The 16,493-nt window shown below is 47.6% G+C and overlaps 1 protein-coding gene across 1 annotated transcript; it reads left to right on the top strand.

Annotated features, from left to right (window-relative positions):
* Positions 1–3,049: 3,049 nt before the first annotated feature.
* Positions 3,050–14,984, top strand: RLBP1 (retinaldehyde binding protein 1). The gene is made up of 7 exons (XM_055556754.1): positions 3,050–3,061; positions 3,331–3,459; positions 5,425–5,629; positions 7,524–7,702; positions 12,123–12,281; positions 14,025–14,135; positions 14,454–14,984. Exons 1-7 carry the CDS (start codon positions 3,050–3,052, stop codon positions 14,610–14,612), a joined length of 954 nt encoding a protein of 317 aa, XP_055412729.1. The 3' UTR covers positions 14,613–14,984.
* The last annotated feature ends 1,509 nt before the right edge of the window (positions 14,985–16,493 follow it).

Here is a 16,493-nt window from a genome sequence, read left to right as displayed (position 1 = left end):
TTGCCCCAATCTGGGCCTCCCTGTGAGCCTGATTTAAACGGAAACTGTGGGCCCTGAGAAGTTCCTTGTGACCCAGTAATCCCAGCCTGCTGACTGGACCACGCCCCCAGCAGAGGCAACCTCCAGGCTCCCGGAGGACACAGGCACCAGGTGTCCCAAGGAGGAGCTGCTAACTTGTCAGGTAAGTCAGTAGCAGGGGCCTGGCTGGGCCAGGAAGCTTAGGATTAGGGTAAGGAGTTTGTGGTGGGGAGATTCCAGGCTGCCCCCAAAACTGAAACCAACTGGCCATTCTTCAGGTTGAGTTCGACCAACCTGATGGCAGATTTAGCAAATAAAAATATAGGATACCCAGTTAAATGTGAATTTCAGATGAACCACAAATACTTTTTTAGTGTAAGTGTTTGTGTTCTCAGTCTTTATAACCCCATGGACTGTAGTCTGCCAGGCTCCTCTATCCATGGAATTTTTCAGACAAGAATACTGAAGTGCGTTGCCATTTCCTACACCAGGGGACCTTTCCAACCCAGGGATTGAACCAGAGTCTCTTGCATCTCATGCATTAGCAGGTAGATTCTTTACCACTGTGCCACCTGGGAAGCCCTTTTTAGTATAAGTATGTCCCAAATATTGTATGGCACATACTTAAACGCTTCAAAACTTTTTTGTTCATCTGAAATTCATGTGTAATTGGACATTCTATATTTTATCTGGCAAGCCTAGATGGCAGGGAATAGCTTTGACATGAAGTGAGGCGTGGGGTTTTTTTTCCATGTATACAACTCATAAATCAGTAGTTTAAAATCACAGTTAGTAATTTGGACATATTTTATGTTTAGTTTTTTGGCCATGCACAGCATGTCAGATCTTAGTTCCCCAACCAGAGATCAAACCCACATCCCCTGCATTGGCAGTGCAGAGTCTTAATCACTGGACCATCAGAGAAGTCCCCTGGGGATATTTTATTTTATTTTTTAAAAACCTTTTTATTTTGTATTGGGGCATAGCCAACTAACAATGTTGTGATAGTTTCAGTTGAACAGGGAACTCAGCTATACATATACTTATATCCATTCTCCCCCCAATTCCCCTCCCACCCCTGGGCGTATGTTAAAAAGAGTTGCTGTACTGACTTTAACCCTTCATTTCTAAGACCCTTGATCTTGTGATGATCTGCTTAACTCTCTGGGGGTGTCTAGCTACTGTCTCTCCTGTCTGAGCCTCTCGCTCAGGGAGTTCTATTAGCCTTGCCATTTCTGTTCCAGCAAAACCGAAATGAGAACACAGTCGCATTTCAGTCTATCTTATATATCTTCCTGCATATTTGGAAGTCTCTCTCTCAGAAAGTTGACTTTGATTTTATTCCTGTTGGTGGATTACAGCCCCCCAGAACTTCCCTGTCCTGCTGGGGTTGCAGAGTGGGATAGGTAGGAGATGGAAGATCCTCAGATACTCCCTGGAATCTTCTAAGCCTCTCTCGGCAAGCTGGGGTAATGATCAGGATGGTGCTAAAAAAGAGAAGGGGAACTATGTTTCAGAGCAAAACACTGTGCTAGGTACCCTACAGAACTTCTATGATCTTCATTACTACTCTGTTTGGTAGGTGTGGCTATTATCCAAATTTGCAGATGAGAAAACTGAGGCTCCGAAAGGTTTTATTTGCCTAAAGTCACATGGGTGATAAATAACAAAGGCTGATTCAAACCTGGGTCTCTCTGACTCAAAAGTGTGGTCTTCTGTCACACCTGCTGTCCTAAGAGTTTGCCTGGAGATGTCTTGGCTCTAGGTGTCAAAAAAAAAGTCTTGGTGTCAGGCAGACATAGGTTCAAGTCCCACCTCTGCCACTAATCAACAGTGACCAGGTGATAGAACTGACCGACGGGAACCTGGTCGGAGGCAGGAGTGGAGTGGTGACGGGCCTGGGGATGTTTAGGTAGGAGAGGGGAAAATGTGAAAATAGAATTGTCTCTAAAAATACTCAGCGGGGTGTCACATGGGCAAAGGATGAAATTTTTTCTGCTGGCCTCCCACTGCTTCTGTGTACATTATTTAATAAAATCTTCATAACCTTCCACCTCCCTTTTATAGGGGACAACCCTGATTCAGGTTAGATCACATCACTTGCAAGGGGAAGAGACAGAGTTTGAACCCAGATCTGACTTCTGCCACAACAGGCTGCCTCTTGGTGCTGATGGAAAGTAACAGCTTGGTCTTGAGTCCTGATCCCTGACTATATCTGGCTGTGTGACCTTGGACAAATCACCTACTCTCCTGGGCCTGTTTCCTCTTATGTAAAGTGGATATCATAATGCTGGCTCCCAGACAATGGATTTGAAAAGTGCATCACAAGGCACTGAACACACATCCAGTTATGGTTATGTAACTAGCCATCATCCCTCCAGGGAGTGGATTCACTGGAATGGTGCCATTCACTAGGCTGGGGAGTTTCTCAGGTGCCCCTTGGGACTGGAAAAAGAGGGACACAAACGGGAGGAGGGATTGCCTTATCCCTCAGTGACCATGTAACCAAGAATGGAAGCCTGTTCTAGTTTCTCCCTGGCTGGGCCATCTCATTTTAAGAACTGAAGTTCGAAGTATATTTGTGTGTGCTCCTTCTTAGAGGGGTGTTTCCCAAAGCACAGCCTAAGAACCACCTTATTCAGGGCCACTGGGGGTGCTACTTTGTTTTTTTTGACTGCGCCATATGGCAGGTGGGATCTTAGTTTCCCAATCAAGAATTGAACGCGGGTCCCCTGAACTGGAAGCACGGAGTCTTAACCACTGGATCATGAGGGAAGTCCCTGGGGTGCTGCTTTAAAATACAGATGTCTGATCTCCAATTCAGAGTCAGGCACAGGGCCGAGGCATCTGTATTCTTAGCAAATGCCTCATGTTACTCTGATGCACTCAAAAATCTGAGATTCATTGTTCTGAGACAATAACAGAAGAACTTCTCCATGTCTCCCCTAGAAAGGAGGCTGCCTTGAGAGGCCAGGACAGACGAAGTGGGCTCCTTCTTTGTCTGCAGCACTCACAGTCTTCCAGAGACAGCATGTCAGAGGGGGTGAGTACCCCCGTGCCCTGGGGCTCCCCTCTGTCCACGTTCCCTCCTTCCTTTTCTTCCTCCCTGTTTCTCCATTATCTGCTCTCCTCAGGGTTATGGGTATTCACCCTTCAAACCTCTCGGTAGTCCCTGACCCCACCCGCAGGGAGGAAGTTCAACAGTGACCTTGGGCAAAAGCACTAGCTTGGGGTCTGAGCAGACCCATTTGGCTGGCTTGCTCAGGCTGATGGGGGCCTTTTCCTCCCTTTTCCTGGCTTCTCCCTCCTCAGGCGGGCACATTCCGCATGGTCCCTGAAGAGGAACAGGAGCTCCGTGCCCAACTGGAGAGGCTTACGACCAAAGACCATGGACCTGTCTTTGGCCCGTGCAGCCAGCTGCCCCGCCACACCATGCAGAAGGTGAGGTGGCCTGGGGGTGTGTGAAGGGACAGATAGGGAGATAACAAGGGGGAATATATTTATTTATTTATTTGGCTGTGCCAGGTCTTGGTTGCAGCGTGTGGGATCTTTAGTTGTGGTATGCAGGAGTTGTTAGTCACGGTATGTGAGATCCACTGCCCTGACCAGGGATTGAACCTGGGTTCCCCTTATTGGGAGTACCGAGTCTCAGCCACTGGGCCGTCATGGTAGTCCCAACATAAGGGAATACTGATAACATCCTCTCTCCTGTAGAAGAGGTCCAGTACCAGCCCTCCGGGTTATTCTGGACCTAAAGGACTGACTTATTCTGGGGGCTATTCTGAAGTCAGGGCCATGGTAGCAATTGGGTCGACCAGATGTCCAGGCTACCCGATTCTAAGATTATGGCATCAACAGGGTTCCTTGAAACCAAGGCTGGGACCTAGGGCTTCTGGACCAGGGATCATCCTGGACTCAGACATGAGGAACCCTGATTTGCAATGGCCTTAGAGAGCACGGATACAACTGCTGCCCCCAACTGAATAGGAAAGGGCCCAAGTCCTAATATCACAACGACTTCCAACTTGTTGTGTAATCTTGAGCAAACTGCTTTCCCTCTTTGGGTCTTGTCTTCGTTGTCTATGAAAGAAGGTTGTCGGACCAGTTCAGAGATGATCAAACTGTGGCAGAGCTGGCCTGGGATTGAGCTGGCCCTGGGCTCCTGGCTTCCATCTCTGCTCCCTGGGCATCTCAAGGGAAAGCTGCTTCGAGTTTCCCCAGATCTACCTTCGCCCCTCATGCCATCCAAGGAAAGAACAGCCCCTGGCATGCTCAGGATTTCTCCAGGCTTATCCAAGGGGAGGAATGTGAGGGAGAGGGCAGGCTGCCATCTGACTGGTATCTTTAATTTTTTTGTTAATTAATGGTATCTTTAATTTTGAGAAGATCAGAAATGAACCTGGGACGCAGCAGAGTGAAGCAATTAACAGTTCAACCTGATCAGGAGTTTCAACTTCAACTCTTTTTACCTGGGTGATCTTGAGCAAGAATATCTCGACCTCTATGAGCCTCAATCTGCTCACCCTGAGAAATGGGGGATAAGAATACAACCTTCTTGTGATGGACTGTGGCCAAGATTTAAAAACATCATGTACTGGACTTCCCTGGTGGTCCAGGGGCTAAGACTCTGCCCTCCACAGTGCAGAGGAACTGAGTTCTATTCCTGGTCAAGGGAACTAGGGTTTCAGATGCCCCAACTAGGAGTTTGAATGTGTGTGTGTCAGTCTCTCAATCATGTCTGACTCTTTGCAACCCCATGGCTCCTGCGGGCTGCAGCTAAGACCCAGAGCAGACAAGTCAATACATAAAAAAAAAAAAAAAAAGTATCTACAGGACTTCAGTTCAGTTCAGTCACTCAGTCATGTCCAACTGTTTGTGACCCCATGAATTGCAGCACGCCAGGCCTCCCTGTCCATCACCAACTCCCGGAGTTCACTCAGACTCACGTCCATCGAGTCAGTGATGCCATCCAGCCATCTCATCCTCTGTCGTCCCCTTCTCCTCCCCCCAATCCCTCCCAGCATCAGAGTCTTTTCCAATGAGTCAACTCTTGGCATGAGGTGGCCAAAGTACTGGAGTTTCAGCTTTAGCATCATTCCTTCCAAAGAACACCCAGGACTTAGCAGTGTGCTAATTCAGGGCTCCAGTAAGCATAGGCTGTTGTGGTTAGAAACATTTAGTCCTTTGGCCGTCTCCTGCAAACAAACCCAGGATGAGCAGTTTGACCTAATTTTCTCCAAATATAACGGCAGTCTGAGCTGCTGCCAGTGCTGATGCTGCTCTCGTGGGCAGAGGAGCGATGGCACTACCTGCCGTGCCCTCTGCCCGTCCGCCGGTCTGGCACCGGGAGGAGCCTCCTGCACCGCGCCTACCTGACTTTGTGCCTGCACCCTGCCCCTGCTCCAGGCCAAGGACGAGCTGAATGAGAAGGAAGAGACCCGGGAGGAGGCAGTGCGGGAGCTACAGGAGCTGGTGCAGGCGGAGGCAGCCTCGGGGCAGGAGCTGGCCGTGGCTGTGGCGGAGAGGGTGCAGGGAAAAGACAGCGCCTTCTTCCTGCGTTTCATCCGCGCGCGCAAGTTCCACGTGGGACGCGCCTACGAGCTGCTCAGAGGTGAGGCCCCAGGAAGGTTGCGGGGGTTGGGGAGTGGGAGGGGAAGGTCATGAGGGTGGTGTGGACCCTCATCCAGGCACTGAGGAGACTGGCCACTCCACCTCCTTCCCATGCTCTATCAAGTGACTGTATCTGAGCCTCCTTCTCCTCATCTGTAAAATGGGTGTGTGAACTGAATAGTCTCGAGATCCTTTTCTGTTCAGACAAAGGAGTGAGTCTGGCAGGACCAGATTCCTGGAGATCCGGCCCCTCTTTCCACTCTCAATGAGCAGAACTTAGCCACCCAAACTGGGAGCCCAAGATGCGAGAGCTTCCTCTCCAAGCTCTGCTCCCTCCTCGCCCCCACCGGCCCCTCCTATGCTTTGGCTCTGGAGCACTGCATGGAAAGTAGGTATGAGCCTGATTCCTCGCAGGTACTCAAACCTCACAAAGAGTGGAATCGAAGATGGTGCCTGCCCTGGGAGTGAGCCTGGAGGACAGAACCTTCCTGGCCACGCCCACTGGATGGAGACCAGTGTCCTAAGGGAATCAAGTCTTTGGTGCTGTAGGAGGGAACAGTGTCTGAGCAGGCGCTCAGCAGCCTAATGATTCTCCTTCTTCTTAAAATTTTTTTTTCATTATTCTTTTTGTTTTTTTTTTGGCTGTGGGATCTTAGTTGCCCCACCAGATATCCACCAGTGCCCCCCTGCAGTCGGAGCCTAGAATCTTAACCACTGGACTGCCAGGGAAGTTCTTCTCCTAACTCCTTCCTTCCTTCTACAAATGTTAATTCACTGCTGCTCTGTGCCAACGGCTGTTTCAGGCCAAAGGATGCAGCTGAGAACAAAGTAGACAAGAACTGTCTGCCCTCCTGGGCCTGATAGTCTAATGGTAGAAATAACAATCCAGACAATTAAAAATATACAGAGAAAAACAAAAGAGGTGGATATAAAGGATTGAGGGGTTGAAGTTTTAGGTAAAATGATTAGGAAGGCTCTAGTGCAAAGGAAACTTTCAAAGAAAAACTAGAAAGAAGTGAGATGCCCGAGGAGAGAGCAATAAGGCAGAGGGTACGGCAAGGGCCAACACTGCATGGTGGCTGCCTGGGGTGTTGGGGGAACAGCAAGGAGGTCAGTGCCTTTCCCTTGGCAAATGCCTCCCAAACTCCTCCTCCTGGCCTGGCACCTCCAGGGTTTGGTGGAGGAGACAACCGCAGAGAAGAAGGGACCCATTCAGGATGGCTCAGGATGGCGTTGGTAAAAGTTCCGCTGAAATTAGAAGGGACCTCTGTGTCCTACCTGGGGTTTGGATTTTATCTGGGGGTCATTTCCCCACCCCTGCTCAGCTAACCTGTGCCCAACTGAAACACCTGTGTTTCTACTCGTGGGAAAGAGAAAAATAACCAGTAGTAGCTGTCCTCAGATTTACGATTACACCTTATGTTTACTAATGTTTACTGATGTTTACTGATTACATCTATACAGTTTACTGATGGCATTCATACCTGGAAAAATTCATGCATTTTTTTCTCACTTTTTATTTTGCATTAGGATATAACCAATTAACAGCGTTGTGATAGTTTCTGGTGGACAGCAGAGCAACTCAGACATCCTTCCCCCTGAACTCCTCTCCCATCCAGGCTGCCACACAACTTTGAGCACAGTTCCCTGTGCTAGACCGTAGCATACCTGGAATCTTGTTTGATTACCACAGCAACTTGGCGAGATAGGCCAGCATTATCCTCCTATCTTTTGGAGGGGAAACTTGGGGCACAGAGAGGTTGAGTACCCTGCCGGGTTATACACAGCATGTAGATGAAGAGCTAGGCAGGAGCCCGGGTCTCTGCATGCCAACCATGTGCCACCTCGGGAGGGGCTGGCTCTCTGAGGGGCCTCCTCTGCTCCGCCTCTGCCAGGCTACGTGAACTTCCGGCTGCAGTACCCAGAGCTCTTCGACAGCCTGTCCCCGGAGGCTGTCCGCTGCACCGTTGAGGCAGGCTACCCTGGTGTCCTCTCCACGCGGGACAAGTATGGCCGAGTGGTCATGCTCTTCAATATTGAGAACTGGGACTCGGAAGAAATCACCTTTGATGAGGTCAGTGGGGGCTCGCCTGGTTCCCTGCCATCCTCTGGGTTGGGTTCCCTTCTCTAGATCTGGTCTCCACTGGAACCTCATTCCTGGCTCCCCGGGAGGCAAGGTTTGTGAGGGAATATCTGGTAAACTCATGGCACCAAGCCCTTTCCGGGCAGGAAGAGAACTCCTTGGATGTGCCGTGGCAGCTGGAAAACCCAGCAGCTTTGTAGGCAGGGCCCACTGGCCAGTACATGGCTGCCCCCTGTATCCCTACTGAATGGGACTGACAGTTGGGGCCATGAGCTGGGATCAACCCTGCCAAATGCTGAAAGTGGAGAGCAATACAGAGAACAGGGCTTAGTGGACTGTGGACTGGGAGAGATTCTGGAAAGCATGGGTTCCAATCTGTTAAGCGCCTGAGTTCTTTGCATTTGTGTATGTGTGTGATTTCACTTGCCAAGCCCTTAAGAGAGCTGTCATAATTGGGGATATAGGGTTCATCTGGGGAGGACGTTGGCATGTGACACCAAGCCTTAAAAAAATGTACAAACTTATTTTAGAAAATGCCATCTAGTTGTCACAACATGTATTTAAAAGTTCATCTTTCCCCCCAGTGACTTGAGACACCATCTTTATCATATTCTGCATCTTCATAGGTGTTTGGATCTATTTCTGGACTTTCTAATCTGTGCCATCGGTCTGTCTTTTCATGCTCCACATTGTTTTAATTATAGAGACAGGATCAGTTCAGTTCAGTTCAGTCGCTCAGTCATGTCCAACTCTTTGCAACCCCATGGACTGCAGCACGCCAAGCCTCCCTGTCCATCACCAACTCCAGGAGTTTGCTCAAACTCATGTCCATTGAATCAGTGATGCCATCCAACCATCTTATCCTCTGTCATCCCCTTCTCTTCCTGCCTTCAATTTTTCCCAGCATCAGGGTCTTTTCAAAAGAGTCAGTTCTTCATATCAGGTGGCCCAAGTATTGGAGTTTCAGCTTCAGCATCAGTCCTTTCAAAGAATATTTCGGACTGATTTCCTTTAGGATGGACTGGTTTGATCTCCTTGCAGTCCAAGGGGCTCTCAAGAGTCTTCTCCAACACCACAGTTCAAAAGCATCAATTCTTTGGTGCTCAGCTTTCTTTATAGTCCAACTTTCACATCCATACATGATTACTGGAAAAACCATAGCTTTGACTAGATGGGCCTTTGTTGGCAAGGTAATGTCTCTGCTTTTTAATATGCTGTCTAGGTTGGTCATAACTTTTCTTCCAAGGAGCAAGCATCTTTTAATTTCATGGCTGCAGCCATCATCTGCAGTGATTTTGGAGCCACCCAAAATAAAGTCTGTCACTGTTTCCACTGTTTCCCCATCTATTTGCCATGAAGTGACGGGACCAGTGGATGAAGCACAAGCTGGAATCAAGATTCCAGGAGAAATATCAATAACCTCAGATATGCAGATGAAAGAGCCTCTTGATAAAAGTGAAAGAGAAGAGTGAAAAAATTGGCTTAAAGTTCAACATTCAGAAAACTAAGATCATGGCATCTGGTCCCATCCCTTCATGGCAAATAGATGGGGAAACAGTGGAAACAGTGTCAGACTTTATTATTTTGGGCTCCAAAATCACTGCAGATGGTGACTGCAGCCATGAAATTAAAAGACGCTTACTCCTTGGAAGGAAAGTTATGACCAACCTAGACAGCATATTAAAAAGCAGAGACATTACCTTGCCAACAAAGATCCATCTAGTCAAGGCTATGGTTTTTCCAGGAGTCATGTATGGATGTGAGAGTTGGACTGTGAAGAAAGCTGAGCATCAAAGAACTGATGCATTTGAACTGTGGTGTTGGAGAAGACTTTTGAGAGTCCCTTGGATTGCAAGGAGATCCGACCAGTCCATCCTAAAGGAGATCAGTCCTGAATGTTCACAGGAAGGACTGATGTTGAAGCTGAAACTCCAATACTTTGGCCACCTGATGCAAAGAATTGACTCATTTGAAAAGACCCTGATGCTAGGAGGGATTGAAGGCAGAAGGAGAAGGGGACAACAGGGGATAAGATGGTTGGATGGCATCACCGACTCAATGGACGTGAGTTTGGATAAACTCCGGGAGTTGGTGATGGACAGGGAGGCCTGGCATGCTGTCCATGGGGTCACAAAGATTTGGACACAACTAAGCGACTGAACTGAACTGAATTGATGGGACCAGATGCCACGATCTTAGTTTTCTGAATGTTGAGCTTTAAGCCAGCTTTTTCACTCTCCTCTTTCACGTTCGTCAAGAGGTTCTGTAGTTCTTCGCTTTCTGCCATAAGGGTGGTATCATCTGCATATCTGAGGTTGTTGATATTTCTCCCGGCAATCTTGATTCCAGCTTGTGCTTCATGCAGCCCAGCGTTTCTCATGATGTACTCTGCATAGAAGTTAAATAAGCAGGGTGACAATATACAGCCTTGATGTACTCCTCTCCCTATTTGGAACCAGTCTGCTATTCCATGTCCAGTATAGAATGTTCAATATCTGTTGGGATTTGTTTGGTCCTTAATGCTCCTCTTTTTCAGGGCTTTTCTAGCTATTCTTGCATGTTTACCCTCCCTAAAACAATTAGAATTAACTCGTTTAGCTTCAGGAGAAATGTCAGAAGATTTTTATTGGAGTAACATTAATATAAATAACAAACGAGGAGAATCAGCATCAGTATGAATGCAACATCCATGGCCAGTGGTACCATCCGCAAAAAAGGGATGCCTTCCCTTTTATGAATACATTTTGAGCGTCCAGAAGTTTTTCAAAGTTTTCAATCCTTATGCACATTTGTCGTTAAAGTATTTATTTTATTGTTTTTGCTATTAGTTGAACTTTCTCTTCCATTATATCTCCTAATTGGTTATTTTTTGCATCTATGAAGATTATTGTTTTTGTCTCTTAGTTTCATATCCTAGTATTTTTACTGAATTTTCCTGTTATTTATGTTAGTCATATACAGATTTCCTAAGAATGCTATCATAATATCTGTAATTAGAGGACATTTTTTCTTTTCCTTTTCTAGCTCTTATGTCCCTTATTAAAACAAAAACAAAACAAACCAACAACAAAAAAACTTGAATGCATTGGTCAATACTTCTGTGGTGGGGGAAATGATGGAGAAGGCAATGGCACCCCACTCCAGTACTCTTGCCTGGAAAATCCCAGGGGCGGAGGAGCCTGGTAGGCTGCAGTCCATGGAGTCGCAAAGAGTCGGACACGACTGAGCGACTTCACTTTCACTTTTTACTTTCATACATTGGAGAAGGAAATGGCAACCCACTCCAGTGTGCTTGCCTGGAGAATGTCAGGGACGGGGGAGCCTGCTGGGCTGCCGTCTATGGGGTCGCACAGAGTTGGACATGACTGACGCGACTTAGCAGCAGCAGCAGGGGGAAATGAGCATGCTTATCTTGTTCCTGATCCTACTGTAGTGTCTGCTACTGAATAAGATATTGGTTTTAGGACTGAAGCATACATGTATCTGCTAAGGAAGAGACTTACAAATATTTTTTTTCTGATTACATAAGTGATACCACTCATTTTAGAAAATACAAAAAAAAAAAACCACCACAAATTTAAAATCATCCAGAATTCTACCATCCAGAGATTTCTACCACTGACATTCTTCCAAGTCTATTTTTGCAAGAAACCTAGAAACATATGTGCATGCAAATGCATACAGACGTACACGTTTTTTCTTATAAACATGGATTGTATTGTACAATAATATACCATGAATGGATATCTTTCTGTATCATTAGTCTTATATATCACTGTTCCAGAATACCCTATGGTGTGAATATACCATAATTTCACCAGTCTCTTATTGCTGGACATTTAGGTTGTTCCACTGTTACAATGGTATAAGGATAGACACTCTGGCATCTAACCATGGATATGACACTGAAGACGATTTGATTATTTTCTTGGGATACATTCAGAGAGGTGGACTATCCCAGCTCCAAGCCTGTGACAGATTACCTCTAATTTGCTCACTGGTATAGCTCTTCCCTTAAGACCGTTCTTAAAAATGTTCTTTCTTTTGGCTGTGTTGGTCTTCGTTGCTGTGCAGGCTTTTCTGTAGTTGCGGTGAGCCGGGGCTACTTTCCAGTTGCAGTATGCAGCTTCTCATTGCAGTGGCTTCTCTTGTGGAGCACAGGCTCTTGGCACATGGGCTTTAGTAGCTGTGGCTCCCGGCCTCTAGAGCTCAGACTTAGTAGTCATGGCGCAAGAGCTTAGTTGCTTTGTGGCAAGTGGGATCTTTCCAGACCAGGGGTCAAACCCGAGTCTCCTGCATTGGCAGGTGGATTCTTTACCACTGAACCACTAGGGAAGCCTTTCTCTTAGGACCTTGAGCCTTAGCTGTCCTTATGGCTTGGATCTTACAGCCTATTCACTTTGTGCCCAAGATCTTGCAGGCATACTGCTTCATCCTAGAGAGGCTACTGGAGAATGAGGAGACTCAAATTAATGGCTTTTGCATCATTGAGAACTTCAAGGGCTTCACCATGCAGCAGGCTGCCGGACTTCGGCCTTCCGATCTCAGAAAGATGGTGGACATGCTCCAGGTGAGGCCTCAGAACTCTGTCCTGCAGGAGCCTGTCATGGGTGGGAAGACTGAGAGGGAGGGCCCGGTTTTCTGGTTTAATGATGCTGGATAATCACAACCCCAACCACAAACACTTCACGGTGATCCATAGTTTGCCATGTATTCACATTCATCAGTTCATTCACTCTTTAAAAACATTCTCTCCCTGCTTCGCTGCTTCATTTTACAAACCTGGAAACCTAGGCTCAGAGATTTGAGTGACTTCTCAAGGTCACATAGCTATCAAGGGGCAGAGGTGGGACTTGAACTGCACCTTCTGACCTGGAATCCCATTCTTTGTCCCCTTTTGTCATGCTGTCTCCCTCTGCATGTGAATTTATCCTGAGAAAGAGATAGCACTAATGCCCCAAGACAACTCACTCCTATATACTCATGTATCTGAAGTCCTTTCTTAGAATGGAAACAGTGACAGAATTTATTTTCTTGGGCTCCAAAATCACTGCAGATGGTTACTGCAGCCATGAAATTAAAAGACGCTTGCTTCTTGGAAGAAAAGCTATGACCAACCTAGACAGCATATTAAAAAGCAGAGACATTACTTTGCCAACAAAGGTCCATCTAGTCAAAGCTATGGTTTTTCCAATAATCATGTGTGGATGTGAGAGTTGGACCATAAAGAAAGCTGAGTGTTAAAGAATTGATGCTTTTGAACTGTGGTGTAGGAGAAGACTCTTGAGAGCCCCTTGGACTGCAAGGAGATCCAACCAGTCCATCCTAAAGGAAATCAGTCCTGAGTATTCATTGGAAGGACTGATGCTAAAGCTAAAGCTCCAGTACTTTGGCCACCTAATGTGAAGAACTGACTTATTGGAAAAGACCCTGATACTGGGAAAGATTAAGGGCAAGAAGGGAAGGGGATAAAAGAGTATGAGATGTTTGGATGGCATCACTGACTCGATGGACATGAGCAAGCTCCAGGAGTTGGTGATGGACAGACAGGGAGGCCTGGCATGCTGGAGTCCATGGAGTTGCAAAGAGTTGGACACGATTGAGTGACTGAACTGAACTGAACTGAATCTAATCTTAAATCTGCTTTGCTTTGGAAAGGAGAGATGGGAGGTAAGGGTCACGGGAGGGGATGGAGGACAATTGTTGTTCAGTCGCTCAGTCCTGTCCAGCTCTTTGTGACCCCATGGACTGCAGCTCGCTAGGCCTCCCTGTCCCTCACCAACTCCCTGAGATTGCCCAAACTCATGTCCATCGAGTCAGCGATGCCATCCAGCTATCTCATCCTCTGTCGTCCCCTTCTCCTCCTGCCTTCAGTCTTTCCCAGCATCGGGGTCTTTTCCAATGAGTCGGTTCTGCACATCAGGACCATAAGGCATGACAATAGTGTCCCTCTGGTCTATCACAGCTTGTAGCCTACTCAGCAGGCAAGTGGATTTGAAAAAACTCGGTCACCTAAAAGCCAAGCAAGGCTACCTTTCCATTTCCACTCCACCTAATGACAGAGTCTTGTGCATCAGCAGGAAGAGGGTTGGGCTGCTTCTGGGGCATCCTTCCTTCAGTTTGGACCTACGGCATAACCAGGGCTCCCCAGGTACTGGCCTGGGGATGGAACCTGCAGTGGGCTATCCTCTGGGGCAACTGTGTGATGACAACTCTGTCCTTGTGTCGTGGGGAGGGGCAGTGTAGTGGGAAAGCGAGTGGGAACCTTTGAGGTCATGGGGCCGTGTGGTGGGGGTGCTGTCTGTCCCTGCAGGATTCCTTCCCAGCTCGGTTCAAAGCCATCCACTTCATCTACCAGCCCTGGTACTTCACCACCACCTACAACGTGGTCAAGCCCTTCTTGAAGAGCAAATTGCTCCAGAGGGTGAGTGCATAGCTGCACAGGGAAGGTGCCCACTGATCGTCTGGTGTGTGGGTGAGTGAGTGAATGGGCTTGTAGCAGGAAAGGGTTCAGGAGACAAGAGGGATGAGGGTGGAGGAAGAGGGAACCCCACCTCCTCGGGCTCTGTATGAAGACTTGGAACTAAGTGGATCCCATGGACAGCACAGCAAAGAGGACTTTTGAGAAGGACATCGCCAGGCAGAGATGGCATGCGTGCCTTTGTCTTCCTGTTCCTCTTCCCCCCCAACCTCATCCTAGGGTACCTCCTTGCTCAGACCCATCTCCTCTGCTTCCTTGCAGGTATTTGTCCATGGAGAAGACCTCTCCAGCTTCTACCAGGAGTTTGACGAGGACATCCTGCCCTCCGACTTTGGGGGTACACTGCCCAAGTATGATGGCAAAGCCGTTGCTGAGCAGCTCTTTGGTCCTCGGGACCAAACTGAGAACACAGCCTTCTGAGAACATCTCCTGCCATCTGACCTGTAGTTAGCATCCCTAGGCCTCTCCTCAACTGCCCTGGACCCAGAATGCTGTGAAAAAGGGCTTTCTGGGGTGACTGTGGTTCCTCTGAACCTTCCTAAGTTTGGGCAAACTCAGATGTCATTCTCCTCCCAAGCTGGGGGCCAATAAAAAAAGCAGGGGAATTTCCTGAGCATGAAAAAGTGAGGATACTTAATATTTCTACTGCCTCTGAAGCTTTAGGACACAGACTTGGTATGGGGTTGAGTTTCAAAGACTCTAGTCAAGCTTCTGAATGATTTCCTTTGTAATAGAGTTTTACTGTTTAGGATCTGTGAAAATAGGCAAGGAGTCTGGTTTTAAAGGTTTCTTCCTCCCTAAAAATACAAAAAAAATAAAAGATCAAAGAGGAGTAAAGTAAAAGTGTTAGTTGCTCAGCCCAAACGAGGAGGGATATGAGTCCAAAGGATCTAGCAAGTATAGTGACCTTAGTGGCTGGTAGGCAGGTGAAAGGTTTTCAATGTTGAATTACGGAGTGGAAGCACTCTTGACATGGCTCCATTTTGGGGTGGTCGGGTCCTCCTCCTCTGTTGTATGCAGTGATGGTCAGGAGCTTGGACCTCCTTCAAGGGTGACTGTTGTGTCCCCCTCCTTCTGTCTGTGGAGTCCCTCCACCAAAGCTGTCTCCTCCAGACCCCTTGCCTCCACAGATGGTTTTACTTAGATTTACAGATGGTATCTTCTCTGAGCACCCTCCCAGACCTCAAGTTATATGGTGAAAGCTCTTCTTTGTCTGCAGTCTCACCCTACAGCAGTGAGCTTCTACTTTCAAGCTCTGCATATTTAGACAAACATAAATGCTTTTCTTTCTGTGGAGCTGGCTTTCCTCAAAGCGTCTGGTGATTTTTGAGTGTGTGCTGGGCATGTTGCTCCCTCTTGGGGAAAGCCTGGCTTCTTCCGGGCATGGGGCTCAGAGGCACTGACTGATTCTTCTCCCGAGGTCCTGCGTGGACTTACCCACTCAGACAGACACTTGTTCCTGTTATCCAGCTTGTGGTGATGGGTGAGGGTCGACTGGCCTGGCTCTTCTCACTGAGGTACCTCAGTACTCATCCCAAGACTTCCCTGCTCTTGCCTCCTTCTGAGCACGAAAGCACCCTTGGTGCTGGGCACACCCTTTGGTGCAGGACCCTCAGCTGTTTCCTGGGCTGTGGGTTCAATCCAGTGCCCTCTGCTTTCATGCCTTTGGAAATTTCTCTGAAGCCACTGAATTCTCTTTCTTGTTTTCCAGTGTGGCTATGTACATGTACATCTATATGTGACTGTGCATATATATGCATTCATTCCTTGTATCTTTTCTTTCATTTCTGGGGTTTGTAGTGTATACTCATCACCTGAGTAACTTTCTCCTTTATCACCTTCACAGTCAACAATCTCTATTTTCTTAAATGATATACATACAACCTCAGAGCTGGAGGAAGAATCACAGCAAGTTATTATGGGTGGCTGACCAGTGAAGAGGGTTTCCTGGTGGCTCAGCGGTAAAGAATCTACCTGCAATGCAGGAGACCTAGATTTGATCCCTGGGCTGGGAGGATCCCCGGGAGGAGGGCATGGCAACCCACTCTAGTTTTCTTGCCTGGAGAATCCCATGGACAGAGGAGCCTGGCAGGATACAGTCCATAGGACTGCAAAGAGTCAGATATGACTGAAGTGACTGAGCATACACAACCAGTGAGGATTTCTCTCAAACCTGTCTTCAAATTCTTTAAAACCTGAAGCCTTTCTCTATCAAACCTTACATGAACTCTATTATTAAGCCTGAAAAGAGTGGAGCTGCCCTGATTGAAGAGGGCTCTGCAGCCTCATCCCCAAGAGATC

Source organism: Bubalus kerabau, chromosome 19, assembly GCF_029407905.1.
Source record: "Bubalus kerabau isolate K-KA32 ecotype Philippines breed swamp buffalo chromosome 19, PCC_UOA_SB_1v2, whole genome shotgun sequence".
Lineage (NCBI taxonomy): Eukaryota > Metazoa > Chordata > Mammalia > Artiodactyla > Bovidae > Bubalus > Bubalus kerabau.
Note: the sequence above shows the minus strand (reverse complement) of the source record. Positions and strands in the feature narration are given on the sequence as shown.

Excerpts from the sequence above, each read along its gene's own strand:
- RLBP1 (XM_055556754.1), top strand. Across the intron at positions 3,460-5,424 it reads CCCGCCACACCATGCAGAAG|GCCAAGGACGAGCTGAATGA; the intron begins GTGAGGTGGCCT and ends CCCCTGCTCCAG. Across the intron at positions 7,703-12,122 it reads AAGAAATCACCTTTGATGAG|ATCTTGCAGGCATACTGCTT; the intron begins GTCAGTGGGGGC and ends TTTGTGCCCAAG.